A 26,706-nucleotide genomic window follows, 5' to 3' on the forward strand; every position below is an offset into this window, starting at 1 on the left:
TCGTGTACAAAGTCTGCAGCTTTTTGGTTTGTTTGTTCTGGATTGTTTTTCACTGCAGACAGTTGAACCCTGGTCTTTTCCTTGGCTTTGGTTTGTTGCTGTGAAACTGTTCTTAACATGATGCCTATCTTTTTCCTATATGTATAAATAAGTACTATAATCAGGCTGGTCAATCTAAAAGTTTAAATACAACTAATCAAGTGTGAGAAATTACTGAAAAGTTCATCAAAAGGAAAAATAGAAGACATTTTCCATATTCAACTTTTAATTAACAGCCATTAATAGTTCACTATTTTGATGAAAACTTGCATTAATATACACTCAGATGTGACATTTCAAGAATAAAATGCAAATTCCTTGATGCTGAACCCATCCATCAGCCCTAAATATCCACAACAGTTTAACATGTACATTTAATATGACTTTTTACAGAGTAAGAGTTAACTGGAGTCCTCTCAATTACTAGTCATATTACCGGATGCAATTATTAAATTAAATGTAATTAATTTCTCTGAGTTGGTCACTTCATATTCCATTATTAGCAATTCATTTTTTTCTATTAGTTTTCTCCTTTAAGAACATTTGACAGTTCATCAGATTCTTTCAGCTCCTGTAAAAAAAAAAAAAGCAGAATAATTATGTGTTATGATTAGTATGGATTCTTGGTCTGTGATTATATAATCTTGCATACCGATCACATATTGAACTAGTTTCAGGGGTCTCATAGTCCCTCCTTGAGGGCTGCAATCCAGTCGGGTTTTCAGGATTTCCCCAATGAATATGCAGGAGATCTATGTGCATGCACTGCTTTCAGTGCATATTCATTGGGGAAATCCTGAAAACCCAACTGGATTGCCGCCCTCAAGGAGGGACTTTGAGATCCCTGAGTTAGATGGCAAGGAATGGCACAATCATGTTATTTATTTATCTTGCTATACCCCATTTCCAAGAAGGTGAAAGCGGTGTACAATCTATAATTAAAAGAAAGAAGAACTCCAAAGATAAGACCATTCAGTTGTTACACACACACACACAGCTGAACTCAAAACTGAAATAAGAACATAAGAATTGCCGTTGTTGGGTCAGACCAGTGGTCCATCGTGCCCAGCAGTCCGCTCACCCGGTGGCCCTTAGGACAAAGACCAGAGCCCTATTTGCGTATGTTCTGTTCCAGTAGGAACTTATCCAACCTTGTCTTGAATCCCTGAAGGATGTTTTCCCCTATAACAGCTTCTGGAAGAGCGTCCCAGATTTCTACCAGTCTCTAAGGACAATTACTTGATGTAACAGTTTCTCATTTTACACGCAACTACATATACAGCACAGGTATAGGTGTGCATGTATGTTTACGTAATTTGGAATTGTTTTCTCTAAAAACACTTGCATCTATATGTTGCTCACAACTTGTGTATACACATATCCTTGGTCAAACTGTATGTTTCAATGAATCCTATCAAAGTTATCTAAGTGGTTTACAATCAGGTACTCAAGCATTTTTCCAATCTGTCCCGGAGGGCTGACAATCTATCTAATGTACTTGGGGCAGTAGAGGATTAAGTGACTTGCCCAGGGTCACAGCAAGCAGCGTGTAATTTGAACCTACAACTTCAGGGGGCTGAGGCTGTAGCTCTAACCACTACGCCACGCTCTCCTCCATAGATTAATACTGCCAGCAGCCAATAAGATCAACTGGGAATCCACTCGACGTAAAGTTTTTTTTTAAAATTTAGCAACCAGTTCTTGGAACAAATTTCCAAGTTATATTCGCCTTGAATCAAATTTTAAAACTTTTAAGACTCTTTTAAAGACTTTCTTTTTCCAGTTAGCCTTCGGCTCAGCTATTACTAAAAATGATCATATCTATTAATAAAGTGTACAGGCACCCTTTGTACAGTGGATTTTTTATTTTATTTTCTTGTATGGTTGAGTAGGTCTTTTCTGTACATTATGCAGTTCTTTCCTTTATTATGTGTTTTTTAAATGTTAGCCACTGAGAACTATTGTAAGCTTTGGTGGGATATAAAATTTTAATAAACATAAACATCCTGTTGCCCCCCCCCTCCCCGGCTTGTTAATACAAAAGGATTCTTCAAGAAAACTCTGAAAAAAGAAATAATACCACAAGTCTCAAACTCCACCTCTCAGGGCCAACTACCCCAAACAAATAACCTTACCCATTTCTTACTCTTTTTGAAAATGACCAATTTTTTTTTGTAAGTTCTTGTTGTAATACATCTTGGATAATTCTTTTGTAATCCGCCTTGAACTGCAAGGTAATGGTGGAATAGAAATCCCTAATGTAATGTAATGTAATTCTTCCTAGAAAAAAATGGGTAGTCTGGGAAATCACATGAAATATAAACAATATCTCTTAATAATAAAGTTGATTTTAAATTTTTGGTGTGAAGATCCTCAGTTTACACAGTTCAAAATTAGGACAAGCCTATAATATCAAGTTGAGAGTTATGTGAACCCAAACGGGTTTTTTTCAGTGTGAAACATCCCAGGACCTAAAGTGCTGAAGTGACACACATTGAAAATTAAAACTAAAGTTTATAATGTAATTTCTCCAGTATACTCATGTGTACCATATCCGGTTTGAGATTCAACTTTCCAAAAAAAGATTTTGTTCTCCCCTTGCATACAAAAATTCCAGTGCTGGATAGAGTCTTAAGCAGAAAACAAATGTACTTTTCTCACTGATAGAACTGTGTGTGATATCACAGCTACACCATTGTTCGTGTTGCAAATTTAAAGGCTCTACAAAGCTCCATTTCGGAGGTTCCAGCCTCTTCCTCGGAAGTGACATTTTCTACTTGAGCTTCAACTCAACTTTCCATGCTGTCAGGATCCCCCTTTCAACTTGCAGAAGCTGAATGTTGTTGAACATGGAACTTCAAGAAATTTCTGTGAGCTGGGAAGATGGGAATATGCAGATAAGCCTCCATCAGATCTAGGGAGAAAAGGAATTCCCCCGGAGCCACCAATGCAATGAATGACCGAATCATTTCTATGTGGCAGCAGGGGATCGAGGGGTCATTGACTAAATTCATATCCAAGATCAATCTCCAGTTGTCTGAGTCTCTTTTGGGCATGATAAAGTATATTGAGTATCTGCCCAAGCCCCATTTGCCTTCTGGTATGGCCTCTATGGCTGCTTTGTCTAGTTTTCCCACAGGAGAATTTATGGAGAGATCTGGAAGGGGTTGAAAGAATTTTAGCGTGTACCCCTTCCGAAAGACATCCAGCACCCAGCGGTCTGAAGAGATCCGCATTTATGCATGCAAAAACTCTACCATCCTTCCCTCCACTCGAGGAGGGGGGCTACAGACCTGGCATCATTGCTGTGCTGATCCTTGGGGGCTATAGTGGAGCGAGATCCAGATGCCTGGGGACGTTTGGCACTCTCGAACCTCTGTCTTAAGCCTTGGAATGGTCTCTGGGAAGCCGACACTCTAGAGTACTGTCAAACATCTTGTCCAACAAAAATTTCCCCGATTGGACCCCCATGGGGCCCGTGATCTGCTTTCCACTGACTATCAGATCATTGAGACCCTTGCTAAAGAGCAATTGCCTTTAAAGGTGGAGTTTGATCAATTCTCCTTAAAGCCTGAATCTCCCACCCATTGTTTGATCCAAAGCATTCTGTGGGTGGAGACTGCGTATGCCACAACCTTACTCAAGACCCTAAAAAGGTCATATTGTGCATCCACTAAGTAATCAATCCCTGCCAGAAGGAACTGGGGGTCATTGTCATCATCCAGGTCTCCCACTCAGCTGAGCTTTGAATGACAAGCTCGGAAGACAAATGACGCTGCTGCTGCCACTTTTAGACCTAGCGCCATGGCCTCAAATTGTCTCTTAATGGCAAAGTCCAGCCTATGGTCTTGTGAATCCATCAGAACCACTCCACCTTCACTGGGAAGGGAGATAAGTTTGGTAACTTGTGTCACTAGAGAATCCTTCTTTGGCGTATTAAACAGCTGCTGGAAATCATCATCCATCAGATAGAGCTTTATTATAGACTTGGCTATCGTCAGGGGCCCTTCAGGGACCTCCCAGTGGTCAGTTAGCATCTGATAATATCTGGGTGCGAGGGAAAGTATGCTGCCTTTGTGCTGCTCATAAGCGAGCACTCTGTGGCAGAGGTCTGGTGTGGCTCCAGCTTTAATTCTTGAAGAGATCCTGTAATGACTCCCTGCAGAGCAGATGGCTTGAAAAGCCTGCACAGCGTCAGGTCCATTCCAAGGTCCAGGGCTGCCATTTGAATGTGGTCTAACCTACCAAGATTGAGAAAGCAGAGGCATGGACTCTGAACCATCTTCATCTGAATCCTAAGCTGCCTGGATCCCCGACACTTGAATATGACTTACTAGGGAACCCCACACCCTTTGTGGGAAGAAGCTCAGGCACCACTTTCTATGACATCCCTGAGGGGCCAGGCCTTCTTCTGTAGCTTAAAAATGCTTCATATATCATATATATGAATTTGGGAATGAAGCACTGCCCAGATTGCCCGAAGGAACCTGGCAGGACCTCCCATTTTGTCTGCTGCGGTTTGTCCACCGGCATGCGCCTGCACTTCGTGGGGCAACCTCTCTAGTTTCCAACTCCAGACAAATTTCTGGCCTAGTAAATGTTCCATATGGCCTCCAATTCCCCTAGAGGCATAAGAATGGGTGAAACCCAAAGCTTTCACCCTCCCTCCCAACGTGCCACATCGCACATGGAACAATGACATTGCCCCCCCTCCTTCCCCTTCCCCCCACCGGACGGACATCTGCCTCAAATCTGACATGAATCCAAAGAATTTCCACATGAGAAGTCCATTTATGTCCTTTTTAATGAAAAATGAGGCAGCTTCAAATATACCCCTTTTTTGTCCTTTCTTAACATTTATTGTAGTTCAGCCCTCTCTCTTTTGTTTCCTTATTCGTCTGTCATTGTCTTTGCCATTTGTTTTTGTTTTATATTTTAAATTTGTAAAGTCCCCTTTTTTATTATTATTGTATATTGCCTAGATTAGAATCTAAGATATGTGATTAATCAAATTTTATTAAACTTGAAGCCTGAACTTGAAATGGAGGCTTTTAAATTCAAATCAGGAAATCCAAGGTGAATGCTATGATAGCGATTATAGCGCCTAAAACTGCCCATGGAGGCAAAAATGAAACACCAAAAATTCAGGTAAGGTTTTTTTTTATTTTAGGTAGCCTCAGAAACCTTTAAAATTAACTTATAAAGACAACCCCCCCCCTGATTTTCCCATAGGCTGTAATAGCCTTACTCACTGTGCTATGCTGGATGCTGGGAACTGCTAACAGAGAACCTCTAGTCAGACGTATGAGAAGATTTCTGCCTTAGACAAGTCTGACAAAGGAAAACCGTCTTGTTTCTTCCAACTGCTGTACAATCTCCCCGAGGGACTGCACCCTCAGACCCCCACTGGAGCCCACATGATGTTGTGGGAAGAGGAATACAGTTGGCCCTGATCCTGGTACAAAACCACCATGGAAGCAACACAGCCTGCACTCAAGCAGTCTGGGCGGAGCCACTACTTATCTGATTAGCAACTAAATGAGTGGATACATTTAGGACAGCAAAAAGGTTGTCCTAACTTCATCCGCTGAGTTAACCAGGCTGCGATCTGCTGTGGGCTGAATATGAACCCTGAATGAATAGTTTGGTTTATTTTGCAAATACAAAATCAAGTCCCATAATAATAAAACACAATAAAAACATTTTTCAAATCCATGAAAACAAGATTTCCCTCTTACCTTAACAATATCTAACCCTCCAACAAGTTCACCTTTCACATATAATTGAGGATATGTTGGCCAGTTAGAATAGCTTTTTAAACCTTGCCGTACCTTAAGTGGAAAACATTGACAGAAGTACCTGTTAGGCAAGCTCTACCATGAAAAGTATACAGTGTCAAAATCAACAACAAAAGTTATACTGTATATCCTTTACTTACTTCTTCATCTTCTAATATGTCAAAGGTCTCAAACTCAACACTGACAAAAGAAAAATGTTACTATTAGTCTATTTATTTTCTTATTTACATGTATAATCATCATCATCTCTTTATTCATAACACACATTCTTAGTATCAACTTTTTTTTTTTAATTTAAGGTCTTTTATGTTTAAATCTTTTTTATTAAACAAATACAACTGTAATAAAAACATATGTGCAAAACAAAGTTTTACAACAGAATCTATCCACTATGAAGGACTGAACTCCTATATCCTCCACAGCTACTACCAGACACCAATCCCCCTCCAGCCCCCAAACTGAAACAATGCACAGACTGAGGGATGTCATATAGGTATGGCAGTATACAATTGAAGTTGATTCAATATACGGCTAGAACTCTCTGGAGATAAAATGTTCAAATATGGAATCCAAGTATTAACAAAGTCTCTGCTCTGGCGTCGAGAGGAATACGCCAAACGAGCTTCCCAGACCATCAGCTCATGTAGTCTATTTTTCTAATACCAAAAGGAGGGTGGTTCGGGAGAAAGCCAACAATTCAAGATACATTTCTTCCCCAAAATGAAACATTTACTAAGAAATAGTTTTTCTGCAGAAGTGTACACAGAGAGCAGGGAGAAGTGAACAAACATAGAAAGCGCTGAGACAGGCATGGGCACTTATAAAAGCTCCCACAAAAAGGAAGCCGATGCTTTCCAAAAATCCTGGATCCCTCTCACAATTCCAGAGCCCATGACAATAAGAATTCACTTCAACAGAGCAACACACACATAACTGAGTATCAACACAGCCCAGATAATAGGCTTGACTTTGAGAAACATACAAAGCTCTCAGGACTGTACATTCCCGTAATTAGTTTCCGGATCTACCTCCAAAAGAGCACAGAAGTGAATCCCAAAATCTCCACCCAAGGAACCCACCGGGAGAAAGCTCAAGTAATGCCATAGTTGACAATAGGCAAGAAGACTCCCTAGGGACTCCCTGCAGCACCAGGTCATCACTGGAAAGAAGAGCCCCATCATTCTGCAGAACATGCCGCAATTGCTCAATTTCCAGAGCCCGCCAACCACCGAAAATTAAAGGGCCAACCCCCGGAGGAAAAGCTAGGTTTCCTACCAATGACAAGAACACACTCACATGAGAATCCAGATTCCACAGACGGAGAATTCGCTGCCATGCCACCCATAGAGGCCTAAAAAGAACACTACTCCTGCACAGTCGCTGCAGCTTGGTCAAGGGGGCAAGGAGGAGATAAAGAAGATGAAGAGGATAGAAATAGTCCCGCTCCAAGGAAATATCCATGAACAGAGAGGTGCCTAACACCCAATTATTGATATGGCACAACAAACATGCTTGATTGTATGCTAGGATGTCAGAGAAAGGACAAATAAGAGTGGAGACAGAGGGCATCCCTGCCGAGTACCACTGCGTATCCTAAAGGAGCCCAATGGTTCCCCATTGACCTGAATCTGTGCTGCAGGATCACTGTACAATGTCCTAATTGCATTAAAAAAGAAGGGACCCATTCTATATGCTCGAAGCACCGGGAAGAGGTAGCCCAACCTCACCCGATCAAATGCCTTCTCGGCGTCAAAGCTAATAAGCAAGGAGGGGCTACCCTTCACATGTACTCTTTCCAACGCCAGCAAAATTTTCTGGTCACTTACAAATCCCACTTTGTGCTCAGAGACCACCAAGGGCAACACCCGCGCCAAGCGATTATCAAGAATTTTAACCATAAGCTTAACCTCATAATTCAAAAGGGAGATTGGTCTATACGATTCTGGTGAGGATCTTTGCCAGGCTTCAAGAGGACAATAATTTGCACTAAGTTCAAATACCAGGGGAGGAAGCCCTTGACGACACTGAGGTTGTAAACATCTGCCAACACTGGCGCGATCTCCTCCACCGGTAAGTCATAAAACTCCCCCCTATACCCGTCCGGTCCTGGCGCTTTGCCCAAAGGACTAACCCTAATTGCCCACTCCACCTCAGCAGCAGTAAAGGGATGTTCCAAAGCTCCAGAATCCCTAGGAGATAAGCAGGGCAAATCCACACTATCAAGGTACACTTGCCCATCCAGAACCTCCGATCCCAGGTCTGCATGTAAGTCCTCGAAAAACGTCTGCAAAATCTCACATATCTCCACTGATCTATGATGCAGGACACCGTGCGAATCATGAAGAATTGTAATGTCCTCTCGCCCCCTATGCATATTGACCAAACGTGCCAACAACCGGCTACTTTTACTGGCGAAGCAAAACAGTTGAAACTTAAAATGCTCCTGTGCCCTCATCGCTGCCAGGTGTAATAACTCATTCAATTCCTGTTGGACCTCCAATAGCTGCATCCTAAGCATGAGAGATGGCTGACCATATTGATGTCTCAACATGGTCGCTCGACGCTCCAATCCAAGAACAGTTTAGTGTCTAAGTTTCAAGTTTATTAATTCTTTTGATTAATCGCTTAATCATAGTTCTAAGCGATGAGCAATTTAAAATACATTCAAAGGGAAACAATACAATACAATACAAACTTTGAACAATACAATATGGTTAAAAATTAACTCATCATATTCCTAACATAAGGTAAAAAGGGGTAGTGAAATACAATTTAATATAGGAAAGCAGAACAAAAAAGGAAAGGTACACGAGGAAAAAAAAAATAAAAGCATATTAATAGAATAAAATCGATGACCTGGGAGGGTGGTCTCTCGGGCCACATAGGCGATGACCTCTCCCCGTAACACAGCCTTTGCTATTTCCCAATAATGAATGGGATCCTCACAATGTTGCTGCTCACAATCCTTCCACTGCCGCATCAAAAACTCCTGAAACCGGACATCACGGTAGAGATAGCACGGAAACCACAACCCCCCCCCCTCCGACTGCTCCAAGAATCACCCCACTTCCAACAAAAACACACCCAAGCATGGTCGGAAACTTCAATGGGTCCCATCTCCACCCCTTGCACCTGGGGAAGCAGCGCTCAAGAAATAAGAACGAAGTCTATATGGGAAAGCATCCCATGCACCTGAGATAAGTGAGAGTAATCCTGCTCTAGAGGCTATATATGTTTTAGAACAATTCAAACATTGTAAAATTTTGTTTTATAGGGGAATGTATCCCCCCTAAATTCCACAAAGTCAACGTGTACTCCAGAGAAGTCTATTGGGAGGGAAAAATGCAGAGAAGACTATCCTCCATAAGAGCCTCCATCCCTCCAGCTCCAATAAAACCACAAAAGACATCCTATTCACCACCCTCCAGGCCCTGTTCAAATATTTGGGTTGCCTATCCCAGTACCACTGAGCACCTTCCCTCCTGATCCTCAAAGAAAATCCCAACCACCCACCCTCCCGGTCACTCTCCCTGCTCCCCTCCTGAACCCAACGCTCCCCCAACATTCTCCTTGTACACCCCCTACCAGGCGCCGCTTCCAGGAAACAGAGACCCCCCATGGGCCCCATCAATACTGCCACCCCTGCCTTTATCCCTGCCCCAGCCATCCATCAAGTTTCCACCCAAATACAGCAACCTAACTCCAAGTCCAGGCCTCAGATAAGGGCTCCCCCCAGGTCCCAACCAGGAGAGAGGACCTCTTGGCGACCAGGGAGGTGGAGGCACAAGAACCACCGGTCAGGAGAAGCCATCCCCAATGATGCTTCAGAACCAACGATCCCATCAAACCGCACACTCCCTCCTCAGTTGCAATCACTACCCTTCCACCCCTTTATACTCTCAACACCAACAAGCCAAACAGGTCAGATCTCACCAACAGACATAAGTCCCCACTGAAGAACACAAGTCCACTGGGCTAGCCCCTAGCCAGGCCAAAATAACGGAACAGCCAAAGTTCGGGGATACCCGCTAAAGAAAGTCCTTCTGGAATTTGCTCAGCGAGAAAACGTTGGGCAGCCTCAGGCAAATCAAAATGATGAGCATGGCCCAGATGAACCACCTTCAGGCGAGCTAGATACTGCAGGGCAAAGAAGATCTTCTGCTGAATTAAGCTGGTACAGAGAGGAGATGATACAACAGAGGTCAACCTCCAATGGGTTGGGGAAAAGGCTGGGAAGGAATTTTGGCTATGCTGTCTAAAAGCATGTAAAAAATATTGAGCTGGCTTCTTAGGAGCTGAAGACTGGGGCTTCTGAAGCCTCTTCTGTGGTGGAGGCTTAGAAGAGGATGTTGTTGAATAATGCCTCTTATAGGCAGAAGTAGATCTTTGAGATGGCTTAGATGAATGAGCCTTAGTCTTAGATCCCATTAAAGTATTCCAACTCTGTTCATGCCGAGTAAGTCTTTAAGTAGCATCTTCAACCTTATCACCGAAGAGTTCTTCACAGAGACAAGGAATGTTTGCTAACTGGTCTTGAAGATTAATATCCATGTCTGAGACTCACAGCCATGCAAGTCTCATAGCAACAGACTTTGCTGATGCTCCGGATGTTATCTCAAATGCATCAAATGCTGCTCTTTGCCATAAATTTTTGCATTTAAAGGAGACTGTGAGTAGTCTGTTGAAATTCTGGATGACGGTCAGATGGAATACACTGCTCAAAATCAGCCAACTTCTTTATGAGCGGTTTAAGGTATAAAGACATGTAGAAGTTGCAACTGAGAACTTGGTTAGCTAACATAAGAGTTCTGATAAAGACAGCATCCAAACGTATCCATAATATGACCCTCATATCATGGTGGTGCAGTGGCCCTGGACCCTGGAGCTGGAAGATTTTTTAAGAGTTGATACAACAAGCAATGAATGATGTGATAATTATGGTTCGATAGAGAGTCAATTTTTCTAGGAACTATAATATCAAAGAGAGGGATCTCCCAGTTCTTAAAGAGCACTTCCTTGAGAAGATTGTGCAGAGGCAACTTAAGAAGCTCTTTAGGAGACTCATTGCAATCTAAGACATCAAGGAGCTCTGCTCTGGGCTCAGTATCTGCCTCCAATTTGACAGGTAGAGCTTTCCCCATCTTCTTCACCGAAAGAGTGGTGGATCATTGGAACAGACTCCAACTCCAGGTGATAACGGCCAGCAGCGTGACGGATTTTAAGAAAAAATGGGATACTCACGTGGGATCTTTAAGGGAGTAAATTCAGGAGGGGGGATACTTGGAATGGGCAGACTTGGTGGGCTATAGCCCTTTTCTGCCGCTTTTTTCTATGTTTCTATGTTTACTTGGTAAATGAAAGGCCCTCTGGAGGAGATCTTCTGGGAGGTGGAGGAGATAGTTTGAAGGGATACCATATGATTCCGGAGCAGATAATTTAGGCTCATACTCAGTATCAGTATTGTGTTGAGACAGGCCAGAATCGACATCTTGTACCCCAGGAGATTCTCTGTAGGACAAAAATTTTCTAGATTGAAGAGTCCGATGAGTGTGAGAGCATTAAGAAGAGCTTCTTCAATGTCGGTACCAATCTGATGATGATGTCGAGCGACGCAATGATCTCTTGGATCCAGAAGCATGTGATGTCGATGTTCAGTGATGCTGCGTTGCAGAGCATCGATGCTTTGATGCAGAGTGCTGATGCTGCATTGAGGAGCGTCAATACTGTGATGGAGATTGTCGATATTGAGAAGTAGATCAGCAATGTTGAATAGAGTGGCGATGTCTCGATGCAGACCTCATATCGGTACCATGCAGCCTAAATGTACTAAGTTCAGGCTGGGCCAATACAGAGGGAGTGATGTAAGCAGAGGTGCCGAATGCAACTTTAATAGGTCATCGAACTGCCTGTGGAAAAACTCCTTCAGTTGTTCTCTGAAGACTTGTACCGGTACGCTTAGCTCAACAGCCTGTACCATCAGTGCTGCAGGGTGTTGAGGGGTGGGAGACCTTGGTGAGGATGCATGTCCTGTAGGAGACACTGCTTGCACTGAAGGAGATCCTTGGCATTAATGCTTGGCTGCATCGAGGGACTCAAAGCTGTAGAGGCCTGCAATGTTTGTTGAAAAGAGAATGGCTTCTTAGCAGGCTTGCTCGATGGAGGAACAGCATCCGATATCGATGTTGGTACCACCAGTACTGATGGCGCAGATTTATCAGTGGAATCCAATGCTGAGCTGAACAACTTTTACTTCTGGATACTGTGACCAGTCAGCCACTTTGCCTGCCAGATTCCCAGCAAACATAGAAGGGAAAGTTAAAAGTAAACCCAGGAATGGAGTTTGTAGAGTCTGTCCTGGCCCTGATAATGTTAATTTCCCAGTCAAACACCAGGGGGAGCCTGATGTAGCTGAGAATTTAGTGGGTGGTCAGTATTTGGGTTGCCACCAGAGGAGCCCAAGAGCTTCCCAGTTCCCTGCTGACTCAGCTAGGTTAGGGCATGTCCCTAAGATAGAAAAGCCAGCAGTGGGGAACAAACAGGCAGGCAAGCTAGGGAGAAGGTTTAGGCCTTTTCTCCCTGAGGATCTCCCTGGGCCAAACAGGAGCGACCAAACCACACCTATGGAGGGACAGGAAGCTGGAGATGCCCTGAATTAATCTTTGTCTGACATAGAGCTTCCGATGGAGATACAAAAATTATTGCCTGAACAATTGGAGCCTTCTGTTGAAGCCATGGAGGTTGGTTTATCCACCAGCCACAAGCAGTAAACCACAGTGAGTTTTGTTTTGTAACTGTTTGGTTTTGGGACTGTTTTGTTTGAGCTTTACTATTTTGGTTTTTCCTTTGTGAAGCTGGGAGTGTCTCTGGGGAGAGGTTTGCTGTCACCCAGGGAGGGAATTTTGAAAGCCTTTGAAAAAGCTTTTTTAGCAAACCTAAGACACTCTCCTAATCCTAGCAGAACTGCAAATTGCTGCTAGAGGCTTTATTTTGAGAAACTGTGAACTGTTTGAAAGTAACACATATGACTGGGATTTGATTTTGCACCTGTTTTGTAATACAGGCTGTGCTGGCTCTAAGGAGAGCCTTAGCTCAAACATTACTGGCTGAGTTTAAAGAAGAGAAAAAGTTGGAACTTTTTCTGCTTTGCTTATTTGCCTTCTTTTGAGTTTCTGCTTTGTGCATTATTGGTGACATTCTGACATATTTTTGTTTACCAAGTAAAAGTGAAACATTTTCCATTTATACCTTCTTTGTGTTTATTTTTGTATTATTGTAAGCAGTGTTCCCTCTAAGCGGGCGGGTGTTGTGAGCAAACTTTTTTCACTGTGAGCTAAAAATATCGGGCGCCAGCAAGTTATGAGCCAAATAAATATGTTGCTTTCTACCACAGAACTTCCTTACGTTTGTATGGAATCTATCCCCTTTCAACTTTAGAGAGTGCCCTCTCGTTCTCCCTGCCTTAGCTACTAAGTCTATTCCCTTCAGTACCTTGAATGTTTCTATCATGTCCCCTCTCAATCTCCTCTGCTCAAGGGAGAAGAGGCCCAGTTTCTCTAATCTTTCGCTGTACGGCAACTCCTCCAGCCCCTTAACCATTTTAGTTGCTCTTCTCTGGATCCTTTCGAGTAGTACCGTGTCCTTCTTAAAGTACCAGTGCTGGACGCAGTACTCCAGGTGAGGGCGTACCATGGCCCGGTACAGCAGCATGATAACCTTCTCTGTCTCTTCAGTCCAGCATCTGCCCCTTCCATTCACTGTCTGTCTTTCCCTGCCATCTCTCCTCCTGCCCCCCCCCACCCCCCAATTTGGTCTAGCATCCATCATCTTCCTTCTGTTCCCCTCATGGTCTGGCATCTCTATCCTTCCCTCCCCCCTGTGGTTTTTAGCATATCTCTCTTCTCATTTCCTCCACTCAGATCTGATCATTCTCTGCTCTCTCTTCCCTTTTCTTCTCTGGTCTTCCTTCTCTATTTTCTGCCTCCATCTAAATTAAATTCTTTCTTACTATTTAGTCCCGTTTCCCTCTTTTCACTGTGTCTACACACAGCTTGTCACCCCTTTCCCTCACCCCTCCATTATCTTACTATTTTCTTCCCCCTTTATTTATCTCCTCCTTCCATCCAGTATGTGTTCTTTCCCCACTTCCATTCAGCATCTGCTCTCCCTTCTCAACTGACATCCATCTGCCTTCTGCTCTCTCTCCCTTCTTCTCACTTCCATCATCTGTCCCCTTCTCTCTCTCTCTCATCTCCTCCATTCCATCATCTGCCCCTTCTCTCTCTCTCTCTCTCTCCCCCCCCCCAACTTCCATCATCTGCCCCCCTTCCCCTCACCTTTGTGGGTCACTTTCTTTCCCCTGAGGGTGGCTCATGTCACAGGGGAAGCTTTGGCCGAGCAGAACCGCTTGATTGACAGTGGAACTTACTTGATTGATGTCGATGCTGGGGCCCGTTGCCGTTTGAAGGAAAAAAAAAAAAAGGTGGAAAAAAGGAACCTGTAAAGGCGAGAGGAAGGGAAACCTCCAGGACAGCTGCTTTTTGCCCTCCTTCAGTGGCCCAAGAGTTCAGACCAGCAGCGGCAGCTCTGTATGCTTTTAACTTCGGCACAGAGCTGCCCCTAATCAATAGTTTAGCGCGGTTTCATGAGGCAGCCTCGGGGCCTTTGATAGCCGGCCCGCTTCGATGATGCGATGTGGGCCGGCCTAGCAAAGGCCCCGAGGCTGCCTTATGAAACCGCGCTAAACTATTGATTAGGGGCAGCTCTGTGCCGAAGTTAAAAGCATACACAGCTGCCGCTGCTGGTCTGGAGGTGCGGAGACAAGGCAGGAGGCAAACGCGGTGGAAGGCAGGAGTCCCGGCGAAGGCAGGAGTCCCGGCACAGCGACTGCAACAGGAAGTTGCAAGTCAGCTGACGCCGGCCTTTCGTTGCGGCGGGGACCGAATCCTTCGCGGACCGGCAAGATTTTGTTTGCGGACCGGCGGTTGAAGAACTGTGCTCTACACTGTGTGCGCTGTGACGAGAAACTTGTGCGCTGCGAGGTAATATTTTGTGCGCCAACGCACCCCAGCGCAGCTTAGCGGGAACACTGATTGTAAGTTCCACTAGTGTGTCAGTCCGTTCCTGCAGGGTGACTCCAGGCTGGGCCACATGCTGCTGTACTTATTAGGTTTAGCCACTAGAGGTGCCATTGAGTCCCAGTCCGGGACAGCGGCGTGGTTACAATACGTCAAGCCTTTAACGAGCGTTTTTGTAGTGTAGAATGAGTATAAGTGTCTACTCGATGCTCAGGCCCCAAGCATTGTAAGCACCAACTGTGCGGGTCAGTGACTGAAATAGGGCGCTGGCACAGACAGAAACTGCTCGAAGGTTTAGACATGGATGGAAAAATCTCGGTGGCAAAGTCAAAAGACTCAGTGGTGATACTAAGGATGAAAAACTGCCAAGTAGAAAAATAGGGACCAAAAGCCCGAGTGAGGTACAAAAAAGAAAATGAAAAGAAATTTATTTATTTATTTCACAGACCAAAGAAGAGCACTAGAAAGGAAATAAAGAAATAAAGTCAAAGGGCAAACAAGAGAAAAATGTTGACGGAAAGGCAACGAGACTTTGGACGGAGTCCAAAAAAATAAAGCACTTCTTCGCTCTGTGGAAAACAAAGAGCTGAGGTACTGCGAGCCATCGTTGAGTGGGAAAACACTCATACATGCATGGTGCAGGCAGTCGTGAAGTTTCTAAAAACGTAAAGTGGCAATGCAGTTTTAAGACTGTCTGTACCAGGCTCCGTGGATGACGTCACCTACATGTGAGAATATGCTGCCTGCTTGTCCTAGGATAATGGTATTTCTGTACCCATTTTCACTGCATGCTAAAACTTTACTGAATTCAGTTTGACTTTCTTTTAAATGAAAATGTATTATATGTAAAATAAAATACATACCCAGTACTGTTCAAAATTTCTAAAATTTGCTTGCTGAATCCACATTTAGCCATCTAAAATCAAGAAAAAAATGCCTCATTAACTTTAAGCATTCTTATTTATCAGTGCTTTGTAGTAAATTACATCTTATAAGGAAGGCTGCCCAGTGCGACATAATTCTGTAACAACTGCCACAAATTCCTGTAACTTTACAATAATTTCACCATCCCAGATGTTATGGGCCACGGATCATCACCACCTCATACCTTCCACCTGCTGCTACTTCCTGCCTTAGAAAAGCCTGCAATTTCATCCTACTCCACTTCCTGCCAACTAGCCACATCTCTCCACGAAACTGAGCCATGAGCCACCTGCAGTGCAATCAGGTATAGCACAATGCTTATCTGTAACAAATGTTTTCCAAGTATAGCAGGATATATGCCAGACATACAAGGAGGTGATGTAAAGTTCTCAGTCCAACCAAGAAGGGAATGATATGGAGCCATTAAACTTACCAGTTATTCCACATATTCACCCTTACACACACACTTTGCACATCGTGTCTGAAGTTTCTCTAACCCTTCCAAAAAATACTCCGATGTCTGTTCACTAAAATATTGCTCTGCTGCTGCATTCACTTCCAAATCACTAAAACTGTCACCCTTCCAAACTCTTTTTAAGGTTTGGAAACAAAAAATAGTCAGACGGAGCAGGATCTGGTGAGTAGGGTGGATGGTCTATGTGCTGAAATTCCAGCTGCGCCAAAACATTCATAGTTTTGCCAGCCTTGAGAGCAGGTACATCGTTTTGCAAAAGGAGAACTTTCCACAGCTTTCCTCTTCTTTTTTTTTCTTTCAATTCCTCCTTTAATTGGCACAGCAAGTTACAGTAGTATTCTGCATTAACTGTTTGGCCCCTTGGAAGGTAGTCAGTCATTACAACACCTTCCTGATCCCAAAACACTGTGGCCATTACCTTTCCTGCTGACTTTTAGGTCTTGAATTTCCTTCGTCTTGGAGAACCTGAGTGCCGCCATTGCATGGACTTTTGTTTTGTCTCAGGATCATAGTGGTATAAAAATGTTTCATCAACAGTAACTAGTTGTACCAAAACATTGGCACCAGTTTGCTGAAAATGCTGCAAAATCAACTTGGAAATGTCCACTCGATGTTGTTTCTTGTCAGCATTCAAACATTTGGGCACCTACTTGGCTAAAAGGTTCTACATACCCAGCTGCTCATGGATTATATATCCAACACATATCTGTAATGTCTCAGCAATTATTTTAGTCAATATTAGCCATCTGCCAAAATCAGGTCATGGACATGGTCAACAATTTCAGGAGTTGATACCGTTTCAGGCCTCCCAGACCTTGCTGCATCTTCGGTCTTGAAATCTACATGCTAAAAGTTTGCATATCACTTCTTCTCTGTGGAGTATGAAGGACATTTGCAACTCAATGTTTGCATCATACATTCATGGATTTCCTTTGGAGTTTTCTTCTGCAGGAACAGGAACTTCATGATAGCTCGGAGTTTCACACTTGAAAATTCCAGATTTTTCTTTGACATGGTTCAATCAATGATCTGAACCAATGTCAAAACATAACATTATGGTTCTGCAAATCAGCACTTGGCAAAATAATATAACACTCTTTTCAGCTACAGTGGCAAAATAATGCTCAGAACTTAGGAAGTTGGTTGGGCTGAGAACTTTCCATCACCCCCTTGTATATAACCAAAGTTCCAAGTCCTCTCTAGCAGTGTTGAATATGTAGTAACTACTTAAGTTTTGTTACTTTTACTTGTAAAGAAGTACAAGAATGTGTCTTTCTGGACTGTAGGGTATTCTCCTCATGCTTGCGAGCCATGGAGGAATCCACTCCAGCTTTTCAATACCTCCTCCTTCACCAGAGGGCTCTACTACCCCCTTCAGTTTGTACCAAAGCAGGTGATCCCTATATAGAAACACATGAGAAGGAGAGGTATGGGGAGACTCCACAAAATATAATTCTGGTCTGCTCTGAAAAGTATAACATGTTAATACGGTAAAATGAACAATTAAAACATTGGAAAACATATCCTATCCAAAAACCTTTAGAGTGTCTAAACATTTCCCCGATATTTTATAACAAAGCCTAATCTTCATACTCTTGAGGTCTGACTTAGAGAATTGCGCAGGGACAGAAATCAAACCCATCCCCACTGGAATCAAGCCCGTCCCTGCCAGAAATCAAATCCATCCCACCAAAGCAACAATATAAAACTGTAAAATTCTGCTAATTTGCTACTTGATATAGGGGAATGAGAAAAGATATAAAGAAGAGTGACCAAAATGAAGTGGATGAAATGACTCATATGAAGATGGGCTGAAAAGGTTAAGGCTGAGGAAGGATATGATAACATAACATAAGAAGTCATTTTTACACCGTATAACTAGTAAGTTCGATGCAATTTACAAAATTTAACAAATACACAGTAGGAAAAATTAATTAATTGGCAAACAAATGCGTCTTCAATTGCTTTTGAAAATGACTATATGACATGGAACTCAATAGTAAAGGTTTCAATTCCCTGTCCCAGAAAGCCGCCTCATAAGAAAGCAAAGATTGGTGGTGTTTTGTGTAACGACAGCCTTTGATAGTGGAAAATTAAAAAGGCTGTGTGAACTGCGAGAATGCTTGGATTGAGTAAAAGCAAATACAGTGGTACCTTGGTTTACGAGTGCACCGGTCTGTGAGTGTTTTGCAAGACAAGCAAAACATTTGCAAAATTGGTGCCTCAGAAACCAAGCATGGCTCGATTTACGAGCACACCCCCCCCCCCCCGGACGCAATCCGGCACCCCCCCCGCCACGATTGGCCACCCCCCCACCGCGATTGGGCACCCTCCCGACGTGATTGGGCACCCCCCCCCCCGCCGCTTCTTACCCTCATCTGGGCACCGGCATGTCCTGTGCTTGGTACCGGTGCTCGAAGATCGGCCTCCTCTTCTGCTGTGCCTTGAGCATCTGAGCATGCTCAAGGCCTGCGAGTTCATTATTAAATCTTAAATAAATATGTACTAAAAGTACTTAGCTGTATAAAGATGCTTCATACAGGGGTGACTCTACTCCCGTATGAAGCGTCTTTATACAGCTAAGTACTTTTAGTACATATTTAAGATTTAATATTAAATTCATAAACACTTAAAGTATTTAAACAAATTATAAAATTGGATCCGATGACGAATGGGAGCATAAAGCCCGGCACTATGAAAGAAGTTTGAGTGCCTGGTGGCCCACTGAGGATCAATAAGACAGCTTGTAACTCCTGATGAATGAAGTGTTGCATAAATGTGAGATTAGTTCTGACATTTTGACAATTATATTTATGTAAATACAGGGCATACAATTTTGCTACAAATTCCAGAATGGTGCTGTATTTATCTTAGCATAAAGGAAAAGTTTTGCACATTATTTCAGTTTTTGAATATTTTACCTGTTTATTTCCTTTCAGAAAAAGCATTACAGTAGCTTTATTTGTCAGCGCTTTAAGTCTAAAATAGAAAAGCACAATATAATCAGATGAACTTACTCAACACAGTATATTTGCAATATTTATAAAACTTATGAATGAGCTGGGACAGATTAGTTTGTTATAAAAAGTATTTGCTCAACAGAATTTAATTGTTATGACACAAAAACCTCTTTGGAAAAATCATCCTATTGCTACAACAAAGTAATTTTAAAGAGGTTTAGGGCTCCTTTTACAAAGGTGTGTTAGGGCCTTAACGCGCAGAATAGCGTGCGCTAAAATTCCGCGCGTGCTAGCCGCTACCGCCTCCTCTTGAGCAGGCAGTAGTTTTTCAGCTAGCGCGCACTAATCCTGTGCATGTGCTAAAAACGCTAGCGCACCTTCGTAAAAGGAGCCCTTACTATACAGATAACCCAAATATATCTAATGTCTCTTAAATGTAAATTACATTTCCATCAATGATGGAAATGATCTAGCCTTACTTCTATGAGGTCACATGCTAATAAAGTTTGGAAGTCCTGCTTCTATACAATTCCAAGATCAAATTCATTGCACACAGTTATTTCCCAAAGTGCAAACTTTCTCCCCATGTACAATATATAGTGATTTTGACTATTTTCAAACTAAATTATAAAGAGCCAAACCCAAAACTGAAGTTATTTGGATCAGGAAAAACATTTTATAAAGCAACATTTTTCAATAATTAAAGACCTTATTAAAATATGTAACTTCTATTTCATAAAATTTCGATTCCACTAATGCCAGGAAATATGAACAATACTGATCACAAAATAAACAAATATAAAAATATAAAATTGACAAACACATAAAATGTTAAAACTTAAAATGCATAAACTGTCGACTCACAGAAGTTATATTTATAAAGGATTAGAATTTTAAAATATTTCCCTGGGGCAATATTTTTACACAATCCATGTGTAGGAATATTGAGATGTGGAGTTTGAGAGAAACATGGGCAGCATCACATATTATTTAGAAAAAACACATATACATTTATAGCTGCTTCCAAGCATGAGTAATATATTTACCTTTATTTTAGGTCCTTTAAATTTGGAGGGGTATGGTTAAAGACACATAGATGTCTTTGGGATTCATTTTGGAAAAAGAAAAATGTCAAAAAAGTGGCATAATGTGGCAGATGGATGTTTTCTTGCCAGACCTAATTTGTTATTTTCAAAACCCATTTTCTAGGCAGATTTCGTAGTGGTTGTCTGAATGCTTCTAAATATGAAGGAGGGTGGGTGTTGGAGGTATGATTTGGGAGGGACTAGGACGGGCATAGGATTTTGACATTTTTCTACAATAATTGAATGTTTTACAAAACGTCCAGGGCCCATTTGGATGTTTGGGGCCCAAGCTGACTAGATGGCTGCTGAAGGCATGACCTCCTCCCACCCCCAAAGATGTGAATGAAACAATGCATATTTGCCTGCATGACAGCTTCAGACGTTAGGGCCAATCCTAGTAGAGCAGCAAACAGGTCCCTGGAGTAGTCTAGTGTGTAGTGCAGTGAACTATAGAGATGGGAACCCAGGCCCATGTCCCACTTTAAGTACTATGCTTACCCCCTCTTTTACCAAGGTGTGCTAACCGAGTAGCACTCGCAAACTGATTTAGACCACACTAAATGTTAACGCGTCCATAGAATATAATGGATGCGTTAGCATTTGCTAAATCGATTAGCACGTGTTAATCGGTTAGCACACCTTAGTAAAAGATGGGGTTATAGTAGATTATATGAGCCTTCCAAAACCCACCCAAATCCCACTGTACCTATATGTAGGTGACCACTGCAGGCATAAGGGTTACTGGTGTGATGTACAGTTGTGTCCAGTAAGTTTGGGGTTGGTTTTGGAGGGATCATCATACAGTATAAAAGGGGTTATGGTGAGATGTGAACCTGGGCCTTTTTATGTGAAGTTCACTGAAGTGCCCCCTAGGGTGCCCCTTTGCTCTGCTGGGATGTCTATAAGGATAGTCTACTAAAAATGTTGGCCCCTTCTACGGTATATCTCAATGGCTTGTTTTGTATGTTTTTCTTTTGGACGTGTTTGGGTTGGGGTTTTTTTTTTTTTTTTCCAAAAGTGGTTCAAAAAAAGCTAGATGCACTGAGAACAAGCACATTTTCACTACTGTCATGTTCAGTACTGTATTTTTGTGCGTGTTCCACAAAATGTCCAAACTCGTATTTGGACATCATAATCAAAAATGCCCCCTGTATGTCATTAGAAAATAGGTGACAAAAAAACAAAACAAAACAAAAACAGGAAGAACTGCTGCTCCATAGAAAAATCCAAAACAAAATAAAACAAAGACAAAGAATGTGTGCGGACTTATAAAAGTTTATTTTATAAGAAGAGAAAGACTCGACACAATTTATATTTTGGCCTGAATGGTCTTCCTCAGGGGTCCAAATAAATTATTTGATAAATTGAAAGCAAACCACAAATGGGTATACAGTATAAAGGAAGATACAATAGGCACTTAAGCCAAATCAACAATGCACAAATTCACATGATAGACAAACAGTCTGAAAGCTTGTATGTATGCCCCCCTAAACTCAGGTAAATAGCGACAGACAAAAGTTCTGCTGTGTACGTTATAAAATACACTAGAAAAACATACATCCTTTAAATCCCTATGTATTACTTTATAAATAGCACCTTTAGTAGCATCGCTTACATATGATCTACACATATAAATTTGCTTTTGGAGTGGAGGAGTAGCCTAATGGTTAGTACAGTAGCCTGAGAACCAGAGGAACCAGGTTCAATTCTTGTTGCAGCTTCTTGTGACTCTAGGCAAGTCACTTAACCCTCTAACGCCCCAGGTACAAATTAAGTACAGTCAACCCTCCGTATCTGTAGGGGATTGGTTCTAGGACCTCCCATGGATGCTGAAGTCTAAATCACTCCCTCTTCCGCCTCCTCTTCCCTCCTGCATGGTCTGGCATTTTGCAGCATGCTCTAACAGGTCCCCCTACCTCCAGTATACCTTTACATCCTTTTGACCCTTTAACAGCAGCAGCAGCAGCCACATTCAACGGCTGCCTGTGTTCTGAATGGACCTTTCCATCTGACCTGGCACGCCCCTTCTGACACAACTTCCTGGATGGGCTGGGTCAAAGGAAAAGGCCTGGTGCAGGCCAAAGCCTCTGATAATGGCTGCTGTTGTTGCTGCAGGATTGATGACGGGATAAAAAGGTACATCTGGGGCAGGAGAAACAGAATCACGATTGGTTGAATCTGCAGATGCAGAACCTGTGGACATGGAGGGCCGACTGCACCTGTATATCATATGTAAACTGCTTTGATTCCAACCACAGAAAGGCAAACCCCATCCCTTTTTATACTTGAAAGTAGGCATATGTGGTGTTTTTTTTAATTACTTCTTATCATATCAAAATGCAGTTGAGATGTTTAGCAAAATCATTATTTTTCCTCTTTAAAATAATTATTTTTCTTTCATTTACTTAAGCTTTGGTCTATTTACTCAAGAATGATCCTTTTTTATTTACAAGACATCAACTTTCTAAATATATTTTTTTTATTTTAAGCATGAATCAGTGGCTTTTCCCATGTCTGTCTCAATAGCAGACTATGGACTTTTCCTCCAGGAACTTGTCCAAACCTTTTTTTAAAAACCAGCTATGTGAACTGCTCTTACCAGATCCTCCGGCAATGTATTTCAGAGCTTAACTACCAAGTCAAGCACTGTTAGGAGGTGACCTGGCATATAAATTGAATACTAGATTAACTAGTCACTGAGTGAAAAAATATTTCCTCCTATTGGTTTTAAAAGTATCTCCCTGTAACTTCATTGAGTGTCCCCCGGTATTTGTAATTTTTGATGGGAGTAAAAAAAAATTGATTCACTTATACCCATTTTAGACTTCAATTCATATCTCCCTCCCCCAGTCATCTCTTTTGTAAGTTGAAGATCCCTAACCTCTTTAGTTTTTCCTCATACGAGAGGAGTTCCATCCCCATTATCATCTTGCTCGCTCTTCTTTGAATCTTTTCTAGTTCCGTTATATCTTTTTGAGATAAGGCAACCGAATGCTAGAGTCCACCTTGGGGGTTAGTGCCCAAGAAAAGGATCTGGGTGTCATCATAGACAATATGATCAATCTTCCGCCCAATGTGTGGTGGCGGCCAAAAAAGCAAACAGGATGCTAAGAATGATTAAAAATGGATGGTTAACAAGACTAAGAATGTTATAATGCTGAGGAGCACAAGTAGCTACACTGCAGTAGTGCTGTGACAGAGTGACTGAGAGTTCCAAAGTCACATCAGAGAAGTGGGACAAAAGGAATTTTGTCCAATTTAGTGATTTTCAAGGACAAAGGCTGATGTGACTACTGCCATTAATAGAGCATGAATGTGAATAGCAGCTGTGACAATCCACAGGATGGAAGATTTAGAATAGGGACCTTCAGTTATTTTGTTTTATTCCAGCTAGCAATACATGGCTTCACTGCTTCTGAAGACACTGACCAAGCTACAACAGAGGGAGATAGGATCTTGCATCCCTTTATTTTGGTTAAGATAGGTCAGTAGGTGATGCACTCCTGATCCTGGTGGTCCAATTCTGAAACCAAAGTGGCAGCTGGCAGGACAACAAGGGAGAGCATCGAGGGTCCAAAGAGCAAAGGTCTCATTTTAAAAAAAAAAAGATAATTCATATTGATGTTCACAACCAAGTTGCTTTGTTGTTTTATTTATTAAAGTTTCAAATTTTTCCTTGATCAAAATAAATCACTGTACAATAGAAAAAATAAAACAAAAGTTATGAATTAAAAATGAAAGGAATTAAATCATTTATCTTGTACTGTTAGTTAGTCCCCAATTATATAGAGAGATGATGATACCAATAATGGAGATTACATCACTTAAATTTTAAAGGAAAAGAATAGATGGCTAATCCCGCTTAATGGACTAGCTTTCCTCTTACAAAGAATGTGCCTGCAAGTCTAAATGGGTACTAGCAGAAACAACCACTTTTACCAGGATTTACTAACCTTCCCGATCGGGCCCGATCCGACGAATTCTGAAAGGAAAAATATGCAGATGGAGGTGATCCACGCACATGTGCAGACCATCTGTAGATGGTCTGCGCATGCCCGTTCGAGCCGGGGCTGTTTTTTTTTTTAACTTAATTTTTTTTCCTTTTTTTCTAGGGCACAGGGAAAGGGAATGTGAAACAGGATGTTTGGAGCCCGTGGTTTTAACCTACTTAAGCCAGCAGGTCAAAAACACGGGCTTGCACCATGGGGAATCTGGCTCTAAGATCTTGGCGGTGCTGGAGCGAGATGAGGGGCTTGAGAGAAACTGAGGGATGGATGTAGAACTCACCGGGACACTACTGTTCCCTCTTCTTAAGGGAAGGGTTTTGTGCACACACAGGGAAGGGTGGGAGAATCGGGGCGGCAGGAGAGATCAGGCTGCAGGAGTTCGGGACAGGCAAATCGGGGCTGACAGGGCAGAGAGCAGGGCTGCAGAAGACAGGGCAGTCGCAAAGGGCTTCAGCGATTGGTCCTCAGCAGTCGCTTTTTTTTGATTGGCCAACCCAGTCGGTATTGAAGGGTTTTGTTTAGTGAATCACGTCCCTGCCTACTTTGCATGCCGTTGCCCTCATTTTCATGCGTGGATCGGAGGATGATCGGAAGACAGGTAAGTGAAATGGGCCGAGGTCGCTAAACGATCGGTACATGATCGGTTTGCTTTGTGAATCTAGCCCTTTACCAGCTATAAATTTAGTTAGCTGTGAGGCTTTAAAAAAAAAACAAAAAAACATATTTAACACCCTGAAGATTAATCATACATTTTCAAGGATATCTAAGTATAAAGGTAGCCCCTAATTTTAACACCTGGGGTTGCAAAAGTAAAAATTGTTTCCTCTTCTTCTGGGTAGTTCTTGACACATCCAGACAAATTCTAATTTTTTGATTCATAAATAGTTTATTCTGATGTTTAAAGAACATTTTCAACAACCATTCTCTATCTGAAACTAATGCCAGCTGAACGAACAGTGAAGCCGAGGCCACCACTTCTACCTCTGTTTTTTCCAATAAATTTGTTAAATATAACTGTCCATTTAGAGACGTTGCTAATCTTTAAATGTGAAGAATTTTTCTGAAACAAGATTTATCTGAGAGTTCCTGAACTACCTTTGGTGTGTAATAAAACTGTTAATTGTGAATGGTAAACTGGTGTAAAGGTCTCTTTTTTCTGGTGTAGCACAACATAACAAAATTTCTTATATACCGCAGCTACCTTGCAGTTCTGTGCAGTTAACAAAAATTTAAATGCAGGTGTACATGGTATAAACACAGTTAATTAATTAAAATATTTCCTGAATAAAACTGTCTTCATAGATTTTCCAAATGCCAGATAAGAAGTAGGGAAAGAAATATACATACTAAATTGCCTGATACGCTAAGATCTCACTGGGAATCTTATATGTACTTTGGAGTTCTTTAAAACCTCAGTAGCAAATTAGCAGAAGTGGGCCTTGTCCTAGGGGATTCTAACTTTTACCAACAGACCACTATGAAATTTGATCTATTTCTGTGTGACTGGGACAAGGTTGCACTGAAGCTAGGGGGTGCTACAGTACCACACCTGCAGGATCTCCCCAAAAAACAGAACCATCCCCATGAGTCTGGAAGGGATCTTCACGGACTCCACGGGATTCCCGTTGTTCCCACTTCCGTGCAGCTCTCTATTTGGAAGCTCCTGGTTGACCCATAAGGAGTCCATTTTTAAAAGAACTGATGGGGTCATACTGGACTTAGTGCTTACAAATGGGGAAAGTGTTTCTGATGTTACAGTGGGTGATCATCTGGCATCCAGTGATCACTGCATGGTACGGTTTAATATTAAGATGGATAAAGAGAGGGCTCATTCAAAAGCAAAGGTTATAGACTAAAAAAACTAACTTTGTTCGGATGGGGGTTTACATCAAGGAATTACTGTCTGGATGGGAACATCTGGAAGGAGTGGAAATGCAATGGGCAAAACTGAAAGGAGCAATTGTAAGGGCGAAAAAACTTTTTGTGAGGAAAGAGGAAGAGGAAAAGAAGGCCACTTTGGGTCTCAAAAGTAGTAGCTGAGAAGGTAAGGAATAAGTGGTTAGCTTTCATAAAGCAGAAAGAGGAAGACAGACAAAAATATCTGGAAAAGTAAAGAGAGGCTGGTCTTGTAGTCAGGAAAGCAAAGATGCAAATGGAAGAAAAAAATAGCTGACACGGTAAATTGGGGAGTTAAGACATTTTTTAGATATATTAGTGATAGGAAGAAGTGCAAAAGTGGCATTGTGAGACTCAAAGGTGAAAGGGAGGAATATGTAGAAGCTGATCAAGAAAAGGCCGAATTGCTTAACAGATATTTCTGTTCTGTGTTCACGGTTGAAGCGCC

The 26,706-nt window shown here is 42.1% G+C and overlaps 1 protein-coding gene across 1 annotated transcript in view; it reads right to left on the reverse strand.

Moving 5' to 3' along the window:
* Positions 1–247: 247 nt before the first annotated feature.
* Positions 248–26,706, reverse strand: part of GLRX3 (glutaredoxin 3) — a 112,997-nt gene continuing 86,538 nt past the window's right edge. Inside the window, exons 7-11 of the mRNA XM_033942404.1 lie at positions 19,232–19,289; positions 15,775–15,827; positions 5,978–6,017; positions 5,778–5,870; positions 248–610 (exon numbers count right to left, since the gene is read on the reverse strand). Coding sequence (XP_033798295.1) covers positions 560–610; positions 5,778–5,870; positions 5,978–6,017; positions 15,775–15,827; positions 19,232–19,289 — 295 coding nt within the window. The 3' untranslated portion in view covers positions 248–559. The remainder of the gene's footprint in view (positions 611–5,777; positions 5,871–5,977; positions 6,018–15,774; positions 15,828–19,231; positions 19,290–26,706) is intronic.

Source organism: Geotrypetes seraphini, chromosome 4 (genome assembly GCF_902459505.1).
Source record: "Geotrypetes seraphini chromosome 4, aGeoSer1.1, whole genome shotgun sequence".
In the NCBI taxonomy this organism is placed as follows: Eukaryota; Metazoa; Chordata; class Amphibia; order Gymnophiona; family Dermophiidae; genus Geotrypetes; species Geotrypetes seraphini.